Source organism: Rutilus rutilus (assembly GCF_951802725.1).
Source record: "Rutilus rutilus genome assembly, chromosome: 6".
Classification (NCBI taxonomy): Eukaryota; Metazoa; Chordata; class Actinopteri; order Cypriniformes; family Leuciscidae; genus Rutilus; species Rutilus rutilus.
The window spans coordinates 49,327,306-49,344,175 of NC_140214.1; the positions used below are offsets into that span (position 1 = coordinate 49,327,306).

The 16,870-nt window shown below is 38.3% G+C and overlaps 2 protein-coding genes across 2 annotated transcripts in view; both read right to left on the minus strand.

Moving 5' to 3' along the window:
* Window positions 1-8,133, minus strand: part of LOC311291904 (protein NLRC3-like) — a gene marked incomplete at its 3' end in the record, with an annotated part of 146,391 nt that extends 138,258 nt beyond the window's left edge. Inside the window, exons 1-5 of the mRNA XM_084411259.1 lie at window positions 7,940-8,133; window positions 5,164-5,292; window positions 4,300-4,407; window positions 3,835-3,939; window positions 3,487-3,571 (exon numbers count right to left, since the gene is read on the minus strand). Of these exons, the coding sequence (XP_084267385.1) occupies window positions 3,487-3,571; window positions 3,835-3,939; window positions 4,300-4,407; window positions 5,164-5,222 (357 nt within the window). The 5' untranslated portion in view covers window positions 5,223-5,292; window positions 7,940-8,133. The remainder of the gene's footprint in view (window positions 1-3,486; window positions 3,572-3,834; window positions 3,940-4,299; window positions 4,408-5,163; window positions 5,293-7,939) is intronic.
* Window positions 1-16,870, minus strand: part of LOC311291902 (uncharacterized protein) — a 322,068-nt gene that overhangs the window by 271,318 nt on the left and 33,880 nt on the right. The window lies entirely within an intron of this gene.

Consider the following 16,870-nt stretch of genomic DNA (forward strand, 5'->3'; position numbering starts at 1 on the left):
TTGTTTACCAGTTCTGTCTAACGAAGTATTAGATATGACTGACAGAGATTGTAAACTAATGAAGACAGAGAATGTGAGTGAGCGCTGTATGATCAGGCGCTGGTGTTCTCAGCACCGCCCGTCAAAATAAAAGTCCCGCTTCCAACACATCGGCCAATCAGAAAAACGTATCGGCCGATGCCGATATTTTAAAAGTGCCAAATATCGGCCGATATATCGGTCGACCACTAATGACGATGATGACTAAACAGGTGACACAACTGAACTGATAATGATGGTAACCATAGAAACAACGGAGTGGCGGGAAAAGAACAAAGGCAAACAGGAACCAAGCAAAACTTAAACTGAAAGTCCAAACAAACGCTGACACGTGACAGGGACAACTAATATATGATGTGGTAATATATATGTACTTTATTTAAGCCTGTTTTATAAAAATCTCAATGTTTTATATTATAACCTTTCAGAATGTCATCTTATTTGTTGGCAATATAAATAACATCTGTACCAAATTACATTATTTCACCCCAGTTTGGGTATATCAATAAAATAAGTATGAACATGAGCTAATATATAATTCTATACAAGATATTAAAGTCTGGTGTATCATATGATACAAGACAAACATGCAAACATGGTCTTTGATATTTTGTCTAAAGGTTTGATAAACTCTTTTTTGTCTCCACAAAAAAAAAAAAAAAATTCAGACTATAATTTCATATCTCAGGCTTTACAGGGATAGGTTCATGTTCATGATGAGGAATCACTATAGAGTAATGTAGATAAAGACATTTTTCAGAGCAAAACATGACAAAATATATTAAAAGACTTACAGAGCTCTTCTGGAGGTTTTGATGACTGCCGATAATCTAATGAGACACTCGTCTGATTTCTTGAATTTCTGAAGCTCAAACTCCTCCAGCTCTTCCTCTGATGTCAACAACACAAAGACTAAAGCAGACCACTGGGCAGGTGAAAGGTCACCAGATGAGAGACTTCCTTTGCTAAGGTGGGTCTGAATCTCTTTCACCAGAGTTTGGTCGTTCAGCTCATTCAGACAGTAGAACAGATTGATGGATCTCTCTGCAGGAAGATCATCTTCTAATTTCTGCTTGATGTACTGAACTATTTCCTTGTTGCTCTGGTCATTGCCGTCTTGCTGTGTCAACAGACCTCGTAAGAGTCGTCGATTGGACTGGAGTGACAGACCGAGGAGGAAGCGAAGGAAAAGGTCCAGGTGTCCATTGTCACTCTCGAGTGCCTTGTCCACTGCAGTCTTGAGGAAATCAATCATGGTTTCATTTCTGTTTTCCTGTTCTGTAGACTCATGATCAAACACACTTGTCTTGTTGGTGTCCAGAAACAGATGTGCATAAAGGGCTGCAATAAACTCTTGAATGCTCAAGTGAACAAAGCAGTACATGGTACCAAGAACAATCCCTGTTTCCTCCTTAAAGATCTGGGTACACATGCCTGAGTACACTGATGCCTTATAGACGTCAATACCACAGGCTTCCAGGTCTGTGTCATAGAAGATCAGGTTGTTTCTTTCCAGCTGATGAAATGCCAGTTTCCCCAGTGAAAGGATGGCGTCTTTATCCCAGTGAACATCTGGTGTGTATTCTCCATCATACTTTCGGCGGCTCTGCTGGATCTGGAAGCGGAGAAAGTGTGTGTACATTTGTGTCAGAGTCTTGGGAGTGTCTTCAGTGTTTGATTCCTGCAGTGTTTTAGAGATCTCATCAGCCTGAGTGTTTTTCACATCATAATTTCTTTTCTCCTCCAGAATGTTCTGGAGAACCGTGGCTGAAATCCAGCAGAAGACTGGGATGTGGCACATGATAAAGAGACTCTTTGATTGTTTAATGTGATCTAGGATTGTGTTGGCCTGATTCTGATCAGTGAATCTTTTTTTGAAGTACTCTTGCTTTTGTGCATCACTGAATCCTCGTATCTCTGTCAGCCGGTCGATACAGTCAGGAGGAATCTTACTGGCAGCTGCTGGTCTGGTGGTGATCCAGATGAGAGCAGAAGGAAGCAGATTTCCCTTCATGAGGTTCGTTAGGAGAACATCCAGAGAGGCTGGTGACGATACATCACGCCACGTCTCATTACAATCAAACTTCAGAGGAAGGCGACATTCGTCCAGTCCATCAAGGATGAACAGCACTTTGAATTGATTCCTTCTTGTAAGGTTCAGTCCTTTTGTCTCTGGGAAGAATTGAGTTATAAGGTCCATTAAACTTAGTATTTCTGTCTCCTTTAAGTTCATCTCTCTGAATGGAAGAGGAAATATGAAGCTGATATCTTGATTTTCTTTTCCTTCAGCCCAGTCCAGAACAAACTTTTGCACAGAGACTGATTTCCCGATGCCAGCGACTCCTTTTGTCAGTACAGTTCGGATCTCCTCGTCTGGTTCAGGAGCTTCAAACAAATTTGTGCATTTAACCTGTATCTCTTGTGCTTCATGACGCCTGGAAGCAACTTCAATCTGTCTCACCTCATGTTCAGTATTGACCTGTTCACTGCCACCCTGAGTGATATAGAGATCTGTGTAGATGTTATTCAGAAGTGTGGAGTCACCTTGCTTCGCAATTCCTTCAAACACACATTGATACTTCTTCTTTAGGCCACATTTCAGCTGATGAATGAAGAACAGCTCATCTAAACACAGGAACAGAAAATAGATAGTTTTAGTCTTCATTTTCTCTCCTACATTTATAAGAGACAATCAGACAGATGATCACGAGTCTCTAACCTTCTAGAGCATCAGCAGCTTCATCTTGCTTCATCTCTCTCAGGTAATGTAGTGTGAGATCAAGAGCTGATTCTTTGATACTGGATCTGTTCTCAATAAAGTCCTTCACAAAGTCTTGTGTGTTCTCTTTTTGTAATATTTTCTTAAACTTCTCCAGCTCATTCTCCAGAAATGTGATTATTTTGCTCTCAAGATCCTATAAACAAAAGTAAGAGAAAAGACACAATTTAAGCCAAATTGTACATCTACATTTGGTCAACACTATTTATTCAAGAATTATAATACATGTACATAAAAAAATCCAGTTAAAAGACTAACATGCTAACCAAGTTGTGCTAAAATGTGTTTAAAAGGAAAAATAAGTGATCAAGAAAAATGTAATTAAATTTCTTTGTTCAATAACATATTTGGTTTGTTAGAAATATTAAACATTTATAAAAATGTGTTTTCCTTTTCAAACAAAAGTAAGAGAAAAGACACAATTTAAACCAAATTGTACATCTACATTTGGTCAACGCAATTTATTCAATAACTATAATATCTATACAAAAATCCAGTTAAAAGACTAACATGTTAACCAGCTGATATTTTTAACAAATAGAAAAACAAAAAATGTATAAGTGCTTCAAAGGACAAAATGGATCTGGAGGAATTAAATAAAATGTCTTTGTTCAATAACATATTTGTTGTTGTAAATATTAAACATTTATAAAAATGTGTTTTCCTACCTGGAAGATTCCTAGAAGATTGTGTTTGGAATTCTTGTGGTTCCTGTGAGTCTGAACGTCTGAGTCTAACGTCTCATATTGAAGCCTGTTAATCAAATAAATAAAATAAATACTGATTTTCCAGGCAAAATTTCACAGAAAGAGAAAAAGCATTAGCTGTGAATACTCTGATAAATATTTATCAGATCAAATAATTATCAGAGTATTCAATGATAAATATCATGATAAATGATTCAATGATAAATAATTATAAATATTTGATCTAAAAATGTTTCATGATTGATATTCACTGATACAACTTTTAAACACAGTAAACGTGTGACAAACAATTAGAAACTCATGAAATACCTTTTATTAGATGATGGTGTTTTCTCACTGAAGACTGGTCCTATATCTTTAGACCGATCACTCTTCAGAGACACAGAGCTGGACACATGTGAGCCTGATCTTACACTGATGACACAAAGAACAGAGAGAGAGAGAAAACACTTTACTACAGGAGATGCTTTAGGCTCATTTGAAAAGGTTTAATGTTGCAAATAGTAATTAAATGCAGTATAGCTGTGCATTTGTCCATTTATGACTACAGTCGGATGGATAAACATATACGTTTAGTTTCATGATCTATTTTCCATAGTGTATTTGTGTCTCCTTGTGTCTGCCTGTGTAATTGTGTTACTGGAATGAGTTTCATAAGGTTCCCAGGAATTGAGTTTTATTGTGGCTTAATGTTTTATTCAGTCAAGTTCAATCATATACACCACTGTAGACAAATAATACAACAATATAATGTTATGTAAACACACAAAATACCTTTTATTAGATGATGGTGTTTTCCCACTGAAGTCTGGTGGTCCTCCACCTTTAGACTGATCACTCTTCAGAGACACAGAGCTGGACACATGTGAGCCTGATCTTACACTGATGACACAAAGAACAGAGAGAAAACACTTTACTACAGGAGATACTACAGTCTCATTTGGAAAGGTTTAATGTTGCAAACAGTAATTAGATGCAGTATAGCTGTGCATTTGTCCATTTAGGACTACAGTCGGATGGATAAACATATACGTTTAGTTTCATGATCTATTTTCCATAGTGTATTTGTGTCTCCTTGTGTCTCCTGTGTAATTGTGTTACTGGAATGAGTTTCATAAGGTTCCCAGGAATTGATTTTTATTGTGGCTTAATGTTTTATTCAGTCAAGTTCAATCATATACACCACTGTAGACAAATAATACAACAATATAATGTAATGTAAACACACAAAATACCTTTTATTAGATGATGGTGTTTTCTCACTGAAGACTGGTCCTATATCTTTGGACCGATCACTCTTCAGAGACACAGAGCTGGACACATGTGAGCCTGATCTTACACTGATGACACAAAGAACAGAGAGAGAGAGAAAACACTTTAGTAAAGGAGGATCAACTGTGTCTGAAACACATCTGTGTCTTTATCTAATCCTCCACAGAAATACACACACTCACACAATTTACTGTTTTATAGTTAACTACTATTTAATTTAGACAATGTCAGAGTTAATTTAATAAGTTAAAAATTAAAGTTGTGCAAAGCATGTGCAAATATAAACCAATGCTTAAAGTTGTGTTATTGACAGGGAAACACAAAGTCCAGTGGAGTTTAACCTGATGAAAACAGACGCAGTCTTACCTGTGTTTCTCTGAGAGACTCATCTGAGAGAGAGAGTCCTTTCCTCTTTCCTCTGACATACTGCAGCTAAACTGACACTGAAAACTGATCAGCACTGCTTTCTGAAAACACTCAATCCTTCAGCATCACCTGGAAATGACACCATTTTACACAGATGAAGAACATCTTATTCAAGACAATAATGAAGAATGCTGAGTTATCATCAACAACAGCAACAGCAAAAACTATCTAGAAAATAAAGTGAGTTACAGACAAATATTTTGCCATGTAAAATAACCGAATGGTCTTAATCATTTCTGATTGTTTAATGAGTTTAACTGACTCTAAATATTAATTAATTGGGGAACAGAAATTGTGTTTAAAACTTTGAGTGGGAAAATTGAAGCTGATTTGTTATATTCTCTATTACAGTTTAATATCATTTTACAATCATTTTTACCAAATCTTTATTAATTGTTGAATCGTTTGTCATTTAATCATTACTTCAAGTTCACAGTGATGATTAATTTCATTACTTTTAAATGATCCTAAAATAACTGATTGAGTAAAAGTAAGCAGAATTATAATAGACATACAGTATAACTACTAATCATTATCTTATATATATATATATATATATATATATATATATGAACTGAGATATTCAGTTTAATAACAGCAGATTGTTGTTCACTGACGTCAGGCTTCATCTGTCTGTCTACTGTAAATGTCTGCTTCAAAAATACTTTCGATTTCACATCACAAAAACAACAGCCTAAAACTGAAGAGGAAATTGGAGAAAACTTTCAGAAACATATTCGTGTTCAATAACCTTTTCTCAATAAAACTTCATGTTTTAACTTCAAAAGATTGTAATTTCTGGCAGATTCTTCGTCTGTTCGGAGTAGCAGAAGAACAGCCTTCTGTAACTTCACATTTAAATTAGAGATGCACCGATTACAATTTTCTAGGCCGATTCCGATTTCCGATTTTTCACTGAGTTTGACCTGCCGATACCGATTTTAGCCGATTCCGATTTAATTTTTTTCTAACCACTTTACAGCACACACAAATATTTATTTTCCATCTTTTCTTTAACCCTTTCACGCGTAAGTTTAAAATATTCTAACTGACACCCCCCACCCCCCAGAGTGAGTTTTTTCAAGGCGAACGTTCCCTTTAATGTTTCCATGGCGACGCGTCACGCGATACACCGCAGCCACAATAATACTGTATGACAGATGTGTCGCTTTTATTTCACTTTTCCTTTTTTATTCAAAATATTCACAAACTTGCTTACCATGTCATCAACTAGCCTATCTGATATTCCGATTCTCAAATTACGTGTAAGTGAGTGGTCGTTTAAAAACCTTTAATCTTGATCTATAATGAGATGGGCGCCGCAATGTTGTCCTGTCAGTCGGATTTACAGCACGTGAATTCACCAGTTTCTCCGAAATAAATGCAAGAAAGTGGCCGGTGAACTGAGAAGAATAGAATAAACTTTATAGTTACTTCCCCTATGTTTGTCTGATATGAATAACACACATGTCGGCAAATTATATTTGAATAGATTGTTATTGCTGCTTCCACAGACATCAGTGTGTGTTTTACAAACTCCAAATGTATTGTTTTAATCGTGCTTGTGTATTTAAATATCTGAAACCTAAAATAAACATTATGAGGTTGAAAACACTGCTTAGTTGTGCCATCACAGCGCTGAACGCGTCCGACTCTGGCTCAGCGCCAGCCAACGCGCGAAAGCACAGTTTGAATCTGGCAGTTATGCGATGTCACTGAACATCTAAATGTGGCACCGCACCGTACTCTCATGGGCACAGACATACAAATCTCATATATGAGACCGTACCGCTCAAAAGGTTAATCATGCGGCGCCCGAGTGCATTTGACCGGCATAAAATCGGCATATGTCAGACTGACCGGCCGGTCGCCGGTCATGGCCGATCACGTGAAAATCGGCCAATTCCGGTCACCAGCCGATCAATCGGTGCATCTCTAATTTAAATCTCGCTTAATATACAATATAACGTTCCTAATAATTACAAATGACTTTAATGGAGAATGTATTAAACTTACTCACAGTCTTGTCCACTGAGAAGAGAATTTATAAGTATTTTAAACTCAGTAACGCTTGTTGTCAGTCCGCGCGCGTCGTTCTCCTCACTTAAAAGTGTACGTGCGCCCGAAAGCCCAAAATGGCGTACGCCATTATATTTATTATATAAATATGTATGTGTATGTATGTATGTATGTATGTATGTATTATATATATATATATGTATATATATATATATATATATATATATATATATATATATATATATATATATACATATATGTATAATTATACATTTATATTTATTGAATATAAAAACTGTTGTGTAATTTCTCAGTAATGATTTCATGTAATTTAAGTGTTTAACTCCATTAATGAGAATGGCATATTTAATCTAAATGTTTATATCAGAAGTAAAACATATTTTAAATCATTCTTTTATTTATTTAAACTGTTATTGTGAACATGCACTGTATTTATGATTATGACTCATAATGAAGATGTACTGTTGTCCTTCATCTGCGATATAGGCCTGTGCGTCAGTTCCACTAAACGGCCCAGTGCGCTCGCTGCCGCGGACATGTAGGAATGGATGGATGTTTGCTTCATGTGATAGGCTTGGTGAGTGAAATTATAGTTGTATTATCTCTCTGTATATGTATAATTTTCTTAAAATGTTCTGTCAAAAAGTGACCAAAACAACATTTAACTCCAGCTCACCATCGGTTCGCCAAACTGCTCCGTCTCCTAAACGTTCGTACACATGGGTCACAGTTTGCGTGCAGGTGCGCACATTCTCCGTCAAGTTTGTTTTTATAAATCACATCTTCTGCGTCGGAAGTGTCGTCCGCCTCTCGCAGGGCCTGTTCTGTGATAAACGAGGATCAGATGCTGTTACTTTCGTTTTCCTCTTCTTCGTGTGTTTTACAGGAGGGTTTGGAACAGCTGAACAGTGGCACACCGACACCTACTGCACTGGAGCGGGATATTATACCACATATATCTCTAAATCCTGTTTGATGTATGTTAATGCTTTATAAATGAATTAACTGTTTACTAATGCTTAACTAATGATTAATAGCGTGTAGTTATTATAAAGTGTTACTGAAAGTTCCAGTTAAACAGCAGCTCTACAGTCTCAGATCCTCTCTAGGACAGCAGCCATTCAGACAATAGAGAAGTGTGAGCGACGTGTGTTAATGGACCACTGCAGTTCCTGCTCCAGCCTACAGGAGCGCTGCTGAGTATGGACTTACACACACACACGTAGGTCCCCACTTGGTCAAAAATGTACAAAATTCGTTTTTTAGCTGATTTTACACAGACAGGCACACACACACACACACACACACACACACACACACACACACACACACACACACACACACACACTTCTTTTGCCTTAGTTTTTTTTGTTGAGTCTCACAGGAGTGTGTGTGTTGAGTCTCACAGGAGTGTGTGTTGTTGAGTCTCACAGGAGTGTGTGTTGTTGAGTCTCACAGGTTCAGTACAGACTCTATAAAGCATCAGTGTGTGTTCAGCATGTTAAAGACTCGCTCTACTATTCTTCTCTCACAGGAGTGTGTGTGTTGAGTCTCACAGGAGTGTGTGTGTTGAGTCTCACAGGTTCAGTTCAGACTCTATAAAGCATCAGTGTGTGTTCAGCGTGTTAAAGACTCGCTCTACTATTCTTCTCTCACAGGAGTGTGTGTGTTGAGTCTCACAGGAGTGTGTGTGTTGAGTCTCACAGGTTCAGTTCAGACTCTATAAAGCATCAGTGTGTGTTCAGCGTGTTAAAGACTCGCTCTACTATGCTTCTCTCACAGGAGTGTGTGTGTTGAGTCTCACAGGAGTGTGTGTGTTGAGTCTCACAGGAGTGTGTGTGTGTTGAGTCTCACAGGAGTGTGTGTGTGTTGAGTCTCACAGGAGTGTGTGTGTTGAGTCTCACAGGAGTGTGTGTTGAGTTTCACAGGTTCAGTACAGACTCTATAAAGCATCAGTGTGTGTTCAGCGTGTTAAAGGGGTCATATAATGTCATTTTTGTACAAGCTAATATGATTCTTTAGGGTCTAAATTAAAAGTTTTTAATATACTTTAATTAAAAATTCTCATTAGAATTGTAAGAAAACACTAATTTTACCTGGTCAAAACCAGCTCTGTCTTCAGCACGCCGTTTAAGTGCATGTGTCTTTAAATGATAATGAGCTTTGCTGACCCCGCCCCTCTGCTCTGGGCGTACACCGTAACACAATAACACAATAACCATAACGCGTTGTTCATTATAAACGTGGGATTATGAATTATATTGAGAACGTCGTACATATAAAACATGCGTAATGTACCCTGAGTGTAAACAGCCGCATTCATCGTGAAGCGTGCAGCAAGCGATTTGCAAAGATTAATATAAATATTAATATAAAGGTTAATAAAACGTTACACTCACTTCTTCTTCTGGAGGTGCAGCAGGAACACCAATAGTTGGTACCGATCCTTTTTGAAGGAGCAGCTTCTTAGTAAAACCAGCTTTATAACGTTACTGACCCTCGGTTATAAAGCAGTCTGGTGTGAGAAATGATTCGCGCAAACATGAAAGCATTGCTGTTGATCGTGGGGAATATTCCCTTCGAAAACACACTCAGCCACTGCGTCTTCAGCGGTTCGGATTTAGGAACATCAACATGATGCTGTGTTCCTTATTACACCCGAGAACACCACACTCACTGAGACGCCATTCTGCTCATAGACAGTGCTCCAGCGTATCAACAATGCAGACTATGATGATTGACAGCTCGCTCACGAGCGGGGGCGGGTCTGTGTTGAAACGCTGCTGTCAATCAACAGGTCGTCAGTAAATGAGTGTGGCATGTAGAGAACTGTGTTTAGAGGTTTGCAAAAAGGTTTTTTTCAATTTCAACCTGATTGTAAAGCGCATAATGTGCTTGCAGTTTTGCAGACTTGGTCTGAAGATTCAGTACATGAGTGAATGCTTTCACTGAGTGAGCCTCAAGTCCCACTTTTAGTGTGTAAGCAACTTGAAAAAACTGTAATGTTTATGAAAATATTTATTAGTAAGTATCTTCAACATTCTGTGTGTGTGGCATAAAAGGCATACACACTGTATATGAAAATAGAAAACTTTAGAAAATAGAAACCGGAGAGAAAACTTTCTTGCACATTTGCATTCTTCTACATTACACAATGTTAATAATGAATAATTAGCCTATATATTTTTCAAGAATGTACAATTACAACATTTCAATAAATCAATAAAGAGTTAATTTATGAGTATATATATATAAAATAAAGAGCATGTATATTCTAAAAGAAAACAAAGCTCACCAGCCAAGTCCAGACTAAGTTGATTCATTTTTTGAGCATTAAACTGTTCCGCCTAGGCTTCATTTTGGCCAAACGGTCAATCACTCCGACTCAATTTATCAAGTTCTTCCCTCTCAACCGATAAGAGAGCTAGATGGTGAAGCCTGTCTTGTCCCATTGTAAACCTCAGCCAAGTGTGGAGCCGTCTCAGCACACTGAATGACCGCTCACAGCTACAGCTATTGACTGGGATTGTCAGAGAGATCTGCATAACCTGTGGCAAGGTTGGGAACATGACTTTATCCAGCAAATTGAAAACACATTGCATATTTGAAAGGCTTTCCTTTCTGTGAACCAGATCCTCCGATTTTAGATCAACATTGTAATGATCTGCCAGACCTCGGAGGAGCTCCTCACACACAAAGCTCCAGGATCACAGGCCTGAACACCTCGATGAAAAGCGTTGATCCATCTCAGCAACCATTCTGTCAAGGCAAGGAAGAAACAGGTTTCTTTTCAGCTTCTCTGCATCACTGAGGCCACTCACTGCTCCACAACTAGATTCCACTACATAAACCTCCATGCGTTTCTGCTTCTGCCTTTGTCTAGTAGCAGCACATGGCTCTGGGATCTGATGTGCGGCACAAATGGTCCTGACAGTCTCATAAAGCATAGTAGCCTTTTCATCTGTGCGCATCTGCTTTAGAGCGTCACACACACCTCTCTGTACTCAACAGCCTTAGCAAGGTCTACTGTTTCACACTGCAGATATTTGTGCAGGTTCTCAGTTACAGACAGAAAAGTCTTGAACATTATCAGTAGGTATACTGTGGAGAATCTGCTAAGTTTGGCATGGAGTCCTACTGCCATGGAGTTGCTGATGCTGGAAAGACACTGAAGAACTGCAGGGAGATTCTCTAAGATGGCATTTACAGACCGCAACTGGCTTGACCGGCGGGTCTTTGAAAGCTGGACAGTTTGGATGGCTGTAACCCCAGCTGATCTCTAAATTTGTGATGGTTTACAAGTGAAACACTGAAACACGAGTACACACTTTGCAGTAGGTCAAAGAGATCCCTGGCCTCCGGTATGGCCTGACAGGTGTGACATAAAACTATGTTGAGCTGATGCTCATAGCAGTGCACATAATGTCCTCTGGATGGTCTGTTTTGAATCTGGCTTGTACACCACCTACAGCCCCACTCATAACTGCTGCGCCAGCATATGATTGTGCTACGCACTTAAGCTGATCAATGGCATGATGCACTAGCTGCTCCTCTATAGCAGCGGTTATGCTTTCTGCATCAAATTCTTTTAGTGTTGTAATTGCAAGCCAGCACTCCTTCACTGTATCTTCAGCAACATAGCGAACACATATGGCAAGCTGTTCAGTACTGCCGTCTCTGGCTTCATCTGCCATTACTGAAAACATCCCTGCCTCTTTTAGCTCCCTGACAATATTAGCTGTAACCTCTTCAGCACAGCACTCTCTCATTCTGAGATGCAGGTGATCAGTAGGTGCTGTGTGAAGGGGCTGAACAGGATTTCAAGAAAGGGTCAAACTGTTTTAGAGGATACGTCGACAGAAGACCCTAACCCGAAAGGTAGGAGTGAAACGACGTCACAATATCAACGTTGATCCGTTTTGCAAAATCGAAAGGTAATTCACCGTTGATTCAACCATGGTACCTGACGTTGTTTCAACGGTGAATCAACGTTGAGATGTCGGCTGGGGCGGCTCCACTTCACGCTCCCCACCCAGCACCAGACGTCATTAAGACGTTGTTTTTTGGGCTAAATCAAGTCGGCCCGTCATAGTCTTCATTTAGCCCAAACATAGACGTTGAAAATTGGGCTTTGTTTGGTCCGTCTGATTAGATCCAAATTTAGCCCACGTCCGTTTCGGACCACATATAGCCCTAATATAGACATGAACGTAATTAAAGTCAATGTAGCAAGCAAAGAAATATTGTAGAAATAGTTCCAAAGTTAAGTGTCACTGCACAACCTGGACAACCCAGCAATAAATGAGTTGTAAGCACCTATACGTTCGCAAACCATATGTAACCATATATAAACACAGATGATTTGGCATGGCAGAAATCCAGCAAAATGCGCACCCTGATTATGTCGTTAAAAACGCTAGTGTTGTGCATTAGTACACCTATTTCTGAACAATCATATTGCAATGTAGGCACCAAAATATATATTTTTAATTACTGTTATTTGTTGTTATATAATGGTTATTATTGTTCAATAAAAAATGTTTCATATTAGTGTTTGCTGATGTACTTGTCAATTTCAATCATTTAATCTATTTATTTGATTAATAACTATTTTTTGTATGACATTTTATTCATTTTTATTTAAATCTTATTGTTGGTTTTTTTTGTGTGTTTTTTTTATATTCATGAAAACGCTGATTCATTCTATAACGAAGCAAGACTGTAAACAAGGAAATTATTTAAACATGGAACAACACCAGCTGCAACCAACAAGCAAATGGCTTCGGGGTGAAGCTAATTCTGACACTTCACTTCAAAGAGATTGTCATGGGAAATTCCTTTAACCAAAGCAATGATACTCACAAAGATATCAACCTTTTGTCTCAGTGCCTGAACATTTTAATAACATTGTTGAAGACGTAAATAAAATTATCAAAATAAAAAGAATACGACGTTGCTTAAAGTGGTTATGAACAAGTATTAACTTAGATATCACAACAACACTAATTTGCATCCAGTACTGATACAAATTAGTATGTGTTGCTGTGATATCTAAGTTAATAGTCCTTTTGCACCATGCTGGTGATAACAAAGTGTAACCTGACAATGTGGTGCACTATGGTAATTAAAGAGTACATATTCTTCAGTTTATAGAATATTTTTTACATTTACATTTATTAATTTAGCAGACGCTTTTATCCAAAAACGACTTACAAATGAGAACAATAGAAGCAGTGAAACTAACAATAGGACAGATATGCAAGTGCTATGACCCTTCCCAGTTTAATCTAACGCAGTAGGTTACATGTACTTTTTTTTAATAGATTGAATAGAATATAATTAGTATTAATGGATCAAGTGTTGCCGAAAAAGATGCGGGTTCCCACACACTTTTTAAAAATAGATGCAGCGTCTTCAGCCGTTTCTTGAAAGTGCTATGGACTCCTCAGCAGCTCTGGGGTGCGTTTCCCGAAAGCATCGTTGGCCAACTATGGTCGCAAGTTCATCACAATGTCCATTGAACTCTATTGGCAACGAGGGAACTTGGCACCATAGTTGGCTAACGATGCTTTCGGGAAACGCACCCCTGGTTGAGTTAGGCAGATCATTCCACCAGCAGGGAACAGTCAAAGTGAAGGTCCGAGAAAGAGATGTTGTGCCTCTTTGAGATGATGCACCACAAGACGTCGTTCGCTTGCAGAGCGCAAGTTTCTGGATGGCACGCAAGTCTGAAGTAATGAGTTTAGGTAAAAGGGAGAAGAGCCAGTTGTTCTGTAGGCAAACGTCAGTGACTTGAAAATACACAATATAATTTGTTTCAGAAGTTCTTTAATTACAACTTAATATAACAACAATTTTCAGTTTTAACCATTTCATACAAGCACGGCATGCCATTTAAACAGGCAAGTAACAGCTCCACAAAATTAAAAACATGGTCGATAAAACTTGTACAACTGTGTAATTATTCAAGCATTACTGTTTTAACATGTTTAAATGGCAAGGCAAGTAAGCATTCACAACTTAAAATAGATTTACAAGAGATTTAAAAGGCATGTTTTAAAGATGTTATTAAAAAGACATTGAACATACAAGATGTGAATGAGCTTAATCACATTAGTTTGATCGGAGTATTGTGTTTACACGAGTTAAAGTTTAATCGCAATATTGCCAAAATCCCATTAAAATCGCATTATGTAACACAATCAATGTGTGAAGAAATTCTGCAGATCGTGAGCGGAGAAACCACTTTCTACCATATGCAGCAGACCTCCTTAATCACTTTGTCATCAATAGAGCTGAGGTCTATGGAAATAAATTCACTGTCTACAATGTGCATAACGTAAAACACCTCCATGAAGATGATGCACATTTTGATTGTTCGTTAAATGAAATATCTGCTTTCCCTTTTGAGAACCATCTGAAAACCATCAAGAAGCTTGTCAAGACCAGCCATAACCCTTTGGTGCAAGTGGCAAAGCGTATGGCAGAGAAGGAACGTAAAACACAAAAATACGAAACAGAAGCAAACTCGCATGCAGCCAGTGTCAGCAAAGCAGAGGGACAGCTGTTTTCTGCTCAAAGATGGCAGCGTAGCTTTTGTAACTGGAAAAAAATACAGATGGCAAATTAGTTTGCAGTGTCATCCCAGATCACCAGACCTCCAACCTATTTGAAAAGCCTTGCCAGTCTAAACTCCTAGACATTGCTTTTGTCAGCAGTACCTACAGCACAGCTAAAACACAACTACTACAAAGCCAGGACTTGAAAACAAAAGCTGTGTGTCTACCACACTGTGGAGGATATGCCATCTTCCCTTTGTTGCATGATAAGTTGCCCTTTTGTAGTTTCAGACATGGTTTTTGCAAGGGCTGTTTGGATTGAGGGTGACAAACATTTTGAGGGTGTCATCCCCAAAAAACTGTATCCTTGAAGATGAGAAGATTGTGAGATGGCCAAAGACCCAGGTGCAGTCAGCCCATAAAAGAAAGTTAAACCCCATGGAGGACTGGCTCACTTTCCTGCTGGTGAAAATAAAAATGACATCAGGTACAAATACACATAATGACCTACTGAATTTGGTGTTGTTATTATTTCTCTGCGTTATTTACATACAGGTTACTGTACATTTCTATTTAACTTGGTGATTTATTTAGTAGAAAAGGAGAAAGACTGTGAGCTTTATGATTACACGTCATCAGCCCAAACTGACCACGAAAATATCACCACTATGCCATAGAAAAAGAGAGTTGTAAAAAAGAGGAAACATGACGATTATATGGAATGTAAGTGCATAATTGTTCTCCAAAATATTTTATACATACAGGGCTCGACATACCGCTTGTCTGCTTGTCCGGGAGTGGATTTTTTGAAGGGGCAAGTGGAAGAGAATTTTACATGCCCGACCAGACAAGTAGACTGGTATCAGTTTCCCGATAACGTTGTTTCTTAGAAAACTCTTAAGGTATAACTTAATTAAAGGTATACCATTAGGCGTGTTCCCCGAACTATACCTTAGTAAGCCGCTTCGACGTTACCCGGTGCTGTCCGTGGCGATGCTGCTGAATTGGTTGATATCATTGGGCTGGAGAATCAGCTATTCTCTGGTGCAGGGGCTGCTTCACTGAGTTATGCCAGAAAGCACTGTTCTTTATAAAAGAAGCACTTCAGAAATAGTGGAAATTGCATTATAGGACTCATGGGATATTATAAAAAATAATCCAAACTATAATAGCCTATAATAGCCTAGCCTACATATTTGAAAATTGTATCATAAATTGCTGCCTCAATAACCATTTACAATTTTTTACGTGCTTTCATCTCTTTCCCATTTCTGTTCGCTGATGTGGAGCTGCGATGAAGTAGTGAACGTTCTTGTAAATACTTTCCAGCATTTCAGTAATAAAAGTGTAGCCGACATCTTATACATACGGTGCTCGGCAGTGATCAAAAAGGATTTAAACAGTGGATTTTGAATCTCTTCTTGTAAACTCAGAGATGTGGATTCAGATTTGCAATTAAATTCCCACACGACCTGTTTGTCAAAAAACAATTTGGCCAGGGATTTTTACGAGGGTTGCGTGAGAAAAAACACTGACATTATGGATTCGGGCGGCAATAAAATCACTTACCTGATTTACATTTACCTGTAAATGTTTACAATACCGTACGAGCCCGCCCAGCCCATGATAAACAATTAGTGTCCGAATAGGACTTACCTGACAGTAGCTTTCATTGGCCTTTGAAAGCGCTCCGCGTTTCTAACACAGTACGGGTTAACATACTGTGGTAAAAATCCCAAATGTGGAGTTTTTATATTTGTAGCCTATAAATGAACATATTACATATTATTAACATATGATAGGCTACAGTTAAGCAACATTACACGACCAAGTGCCGTTTTCCTGAATACCATCACGATTGAAAATGTGACTGATTTCGTACAACAGTTCAATAAATAAGAACAAATAGTAAGTCCTATTTACTTTTTTGACGCAATATTGACTGCTTTTGTTCTGTTTCAGCAGCGAAAGAAGTTCCAGACAGAGACCAGAGTAGAACCAAACTGCACCTCACAGCAACACTCAACCAGAGGGTTTCATTGCTTAAT